Source organism: Oncorhynchus mykiss, chromosome 17 (assembly GCF_013265735.2).
Source record: "Oncorhynchus mykiss isolate Arlee chromosome 17, USDA_OmykA_1.1, whole genome shotgun sequence".
In the NCBI taxonomy this organism is placed as follows: Eukaryota; Metazoa; Chordata; class Actinopteri; order Salmoniformes; family Salmonidae; genus Oncorhynchus; species Oncorhynchus mykiss.
Window position 1 is genome coordinate 17,586,493 of NC_048581.1, and position 5,000 is coordinate 17,591,492.

At 37.8% G+C, this 5,000-nt stretch overlaps 1 protein-coding gene across 1 annotated transcript in view; it reads left to right on the plus strand.

Moving 5' to 3' along the window:
• The window catches only part of LOC110495059 (voltage-dependent T-type calcium channel subunit alpha-1I), a 99,646-nt gene that overhangs the window by 60,556 nt on the left and 34,090 nt on the right, over positions 1 to 5,000 (plus strand). The window contains exons 23-26 of the mRNA XM_036948343.1: positions 1,001 to 1,122; positions 3,359 to 3,502; positions 3,740 to 3,893; positions 4,417 to 4,592. Of these exons, the coding sequence (XP_036804238.1) occupies positions 1,001 to 1,122; positions 3,359 to 3,502; positions 3,740 to 3,893; positions 4,417 to 4,592 (596 nt within the window). The remainder of the gene's footprint in view (positions 1 to 1,000; positions 1,123 to 3,358; positions 3,503 to 3,739; positions 3,894 to 4,416; positions 4,593 to 5,000) is intronic.

The window sequence follows — 5,000 nt, forward strand, 5'->3', positions numbered from 1 at the left end:
TTAAAAGGCTAAATGTATAACCAGAATGAAATGTACTGAATAAAACCTCTCATCCTTGATAAAAAGGCTAAATGTATAACCAGAATGAACTGTACTGAATAAAAACCTCTCATCCTTGATTAAAAGGCTAAATGTATAACCAGAATGAAATGTACTGAATAAAAACCTCTCATCCTTGATAAAAAGGCTAAATGTATAACCAGAATGAAATGTACTGAATAAAAACCTCTCATCCTTGATTAAAAGGCTAAATGTATAACCAGAATGAAATGTACTGAATAAAAACCTCTCATCCTTGATAAAAAGGCTAAATGTATAACCAGAATGAAATGTACTGAATAAAAACCTCTCATCCTTGATAAAAAGGCTAAATGTATAACCAAAATGTACTGAATAAAAACCTCTCATCCTTGATAAAAAGGCTAAATGTATAACCAAAATGAAATGTACTGAATAAAAACCTCTCATCCTTGATAAAAAGGCTAAATGTATAACCAGAATGAACTGTACTGAATAAAAACCTCTCATCCTTGATAAAAAGGCTAAATGTATAACCAAAATTAAATGTACTGAATAAAAACCTCTCATCCTTGATAAAAAGGCTAAATGTATAACCAAAATTAAATGTACTGAATAAAAACCTCTCATCCTTGATAAAAAGGCTAAATGTATAACCAGAATGTACTGTACTGAATAAAAACCTCTCATCCTTGATTAAAAGCTAAAGGCATAACCAAAATGTACTGTACTGAACAAACACATCTCATACTTGATAATTAGTCTAACAATACATTTTATCTTTGGGCAAAAACAAATACTCATTCAAAAATTGCAGTGAACTATCAGAAATAAGTAAACAAGTTTTATGTTTATTCATATTTTGTTGAGCAGTGATAAATTAATCTCTTCTCCCACCTTTCTCTACAACTCCCTTCACTCTCTCTCGTTCTCCTCCCACCTCTCACTCTTTCTCCTTCCCTCCCACCCCTCCATCTCTCAGTGTGTAATGCTGACTACCCGTGTGAGGGCATGAGTCGGCACGCCACCTTCGAGAACTTTGGTATGGCCTTTCTCACCCTCTTCCAGGTCTCCACCGGAGACAACTGGAACGGCATCATGAAGGTACAAAAAACCCTCAGTCAACGTATCTGGTAAAATAAGGCTCAAATAAAATAAATCAATTAAAATGGTAAATGTAGGTCATTTATGACTTTAAACACTAGAGAATCATGAGAAATATAGACAGAAGTAGCACAGAAGCTGGACAGAAAATGAGAACAAGACTGTGCCGACAGAAAGAGAGAGAGGGAGAGAAGAAAGAGAGAGAGAGAGGGAGAGAGAGAGAGAGAGGGAGAGAGAGAGAGGGAGGGAGAGCGAGGGAGAGAGAGAGAGGGAGAGAGAGAGAGCGCAGAGGGATCTGTTTTATAGTGGCAGCTAAAAGCTTTCAACAAGGTGGCATCGAGGGTCTTTCACAACACATGACTATCAGGGGGAAGAGATCATACAAAGTCCATTGCTTCCAATCAGATCCTGTGAATTATGCATGTAGTCATTTAGTCTAACAGATGCTCTTGTCCATAGCAGCATAGAGGTGACTGAAATGGAACAGATATCTAACCGACAGATACTACTAACTAATGAAGTACTTATTCACAGATCTCTAGCCGACAGATACTACTAACTAATGAAGTACTTATTCACAGATCTCTAACCGACAGAGACGACTAGCTAATGAAGTACTTATTTACAGATATCTAACCTACAGAGAAGACAAGCTGATGAAGTACTTATTCACAGATCTCTAAGCGACAGAGACGACTAGCTAATGAAGTACTTATTCACAGATCTCTAACCGACAGATACTACTAACTAATGAGGTACTTATTCACAGATCTCTAACCTACAGAGACGACTAACTAATGAAGTACTTATTCACAGATCTCTAACCGACAGAGACGACTAGCTAATGAAGTACTTATTCACAGATCTCTAACCGACAGAGACGAATAACTAATGAAGTACTTATTCACAGATCTCTAACCGACAGAGACGGATAACTAAGGAAGTACTTATTCACAGATCTCTAACCGACAGAGACGAATAACTAAGGAAGTACTTATTCACAGATCTCTAACCGACAGAGACGACTAGCTAATGAAGTACTTATTCACAGATCTCTAACCGACAGAGACGACTAGCTAATGAAGTACTTATTCACAGATCTCTAACCGACAGAGACGACTAGCTAATGAAGTACTTATTCACAGATCTCTAACCGACAGAGACGAATAACTAAGGAAGTACTTATTCACAGATCTCTAACCGACAGAGACAAATAACTAAGGAAGTACTTATTCACAGATCTCTAACCTACAGAGACGAATAACTAAGGAAGTACTTATTCACAGATCTCTAACCGACAGAGACGACTAGCTAATGAAGTACTTATTCACAGATCTCTAACCGACAGAGACGACTAGCTAATGAAGTACTTATTCACAGATCTCTAACCGACAGAGACGACTAGCTAATGAAGTACTTATTCACAGGGAGTTGATAATAGTTTATATTTTTCAATTGGTTATATTGCTACCTCATTTGGGAAAATTAGTCTACCTCTGTAAATCTTCTTTCTCTCAACCCCCTTTCTTTCTCTCTTTCTCTCTTTCTTTCTTTCTCTCTTTCTTTCTTTCTTTCTTTCTTTCTGTCTCTCTTTCTTTCTCTCTCTCTTTCTTTCTTTCTCTCTTTCTTTCTTTCTCTCTTTCTTTCTTTCTTTCTCTCTTTCTTTCTTTCTTTCTTTCTTTCTGTCTCTCTTTCTTTCTTTCTTTCTCTCTTTCTTTCTTTCTTTCTTTCTTTCTCTCTTTCTCTCTTTCTTTCTTTCTTTCTCTCTTTCTTTCTTTCTTTCTCTCTTTCTTTCTTTCTTTTTTCTTTCTTTCTTTCTGTCTCTCTTTCTTTCTTTCTCTCTTTCTTTCTTTCTTTCTCTCTTTCTTTCTTTCTTTCTTTCTTTCTCTCTTTCTCTCTTTCTTTCTTTCTGTCTCTCTTTCTTTCTTTCTCTCTTTCTTTCTTTCTTTCTCTCTTTCTTTCTTTCTTTCTTTCTCTCTTTCTCTCTTTCTTTCTTTCTTTCTCTCTTTCTTTCTTTCTCTCTTTCTTTCTTTCTTTCTCTCTTTCTTTCTTTCTTTCTTTCTGTCTCTCTTTCTTTCTTTCTCTCTTTCTTTCTTTCTTTCTTTCTCTCTTTCTTTCTTTCTTTCTTTCTTTCTTTCTTTCTTTCTTTCTTTCTCTCTTTCTTTCTTTCTTGCTTTCTTTCTATGTATTTTCTATCTATGTTTGTTTATTTTCCTTGTTCCTGTCTGTCCTCCAGGACACCCTGCGTGAGTGCCCTCCAGGACCCAGTGACTACCCGTGCCACGCTGGACTCCAGTTCATCTCTCCCATGTACTTTGTCTCCTTCGTCCTCACCGCCCAGTTCGTACTCATCAACGTGGTGGTGGCTGTGCTCATGAAGGTACTGTATGGGGGGACACACAGCGCAGACCAGTCTGTCCTCATAAAACACATACACCGACACACACCGACACACACCACTGTGCAATGCTGTGGAACTGAATGTCTAAACGTAGAACAAGATTCCAGATATTACTGTAAGGATTAATAGAACGCTGAAAGACACTAAGACGGCAGAAGAGTCCATTCGCCTGTCACAGTTGGATAACTAAAGTCATGTGATCTGTTTTCCTGGAAGCACCTGGACGACTCAAACAAAGAGGCCCAAGAGGATGCTGAGATGGATGCAGAGATTGAGCTGGAGCTAGCCCAGGGACAACTCCAACTACCCACCTGCTGCATGGGGGGGCTGGGCACTGGGCTGGTCGTGGCTGGGGCCTCTGGAGCGCCTGGTGATTTTACTAGATTTTTTCAGTGAATATTAATATGATTTATTTATTTTATCTACCTGCCCAGGGACCTCTAGCTAGCCAGCTAAATCTGACACATTTACAGATATGTTGATTGATGTGCATTGTCTCTGTCAAATACATGTAACAAATGAAATTAAATGAAAAGTGGACAATTTAAAAACAAATCTCAACCAATCATGTGGATACAATGCATTTTAAAATCATTAATGACAACACAAACATTGTTTACTGTTTATTTCCATTGTGGTCTTCTTCTATCCGTTGTGGTCTTCTTCTATCCATTGTGGTCTTCTTCTATCCATTGTGGTCTTCTTCTATCCATTGTGGTCTTCTATCCATTGTGGTCTTCTATTCGTTGTGGTCTTCTATCCATTGTGGTCTTCTTCTATCCATTGTGGTCTTCTTCTATCCATTGTGGTCTTCTTTCCATTGTGGTCTTCCTCTATCCATTGTGGTCTTCCTCTATCCATTGTGGTCTTCCTCTATCCATTGAGGTCTTCAGGTGGAGGTGGAGGGTTGGAAGGAGGGACCAGGCAGGGTCAGGGGGTAGGGCTGATGACAGGGGCCGTAGTGGATCACAGTGGAGTGACCCCTCCCAATAGAGGAGGAGAAAGACACGAGGGACACAGACGACATCACAGGCGGAAGCTGTACTCACCTGCACAGGTTTGTGCACAGGTTAGTGTACTGGGATTCTGTTCTGTTCTATTTGATTAGGTTTTACTCTACTATACTCTACTCGAATCTGCTCTACTTTACTGTAATCTAATCTACTCTACTATAATGTACTTTAATCTAATTTGCTCTACTTTACTGTAATCTAATCTACTCTACTATAATGTACTTTAATCTAATTTGCTCTACTTTACTGTAATCTAATCTACTCTACTATAATGTACTTTCATCGAATTTACTCTACTTTACTGTAATCTAATCTACTCTACTATAATGTACTTTAATCTAATTTGCTCTACTTTACTGTAATCTAATCTACTCTATTATAATGTACTTTAATCTAATTTGCTCTACTTTACTGTAATCTAATCTACTCTATTATAATGTACTTTAATCTAATCTACTTGATTT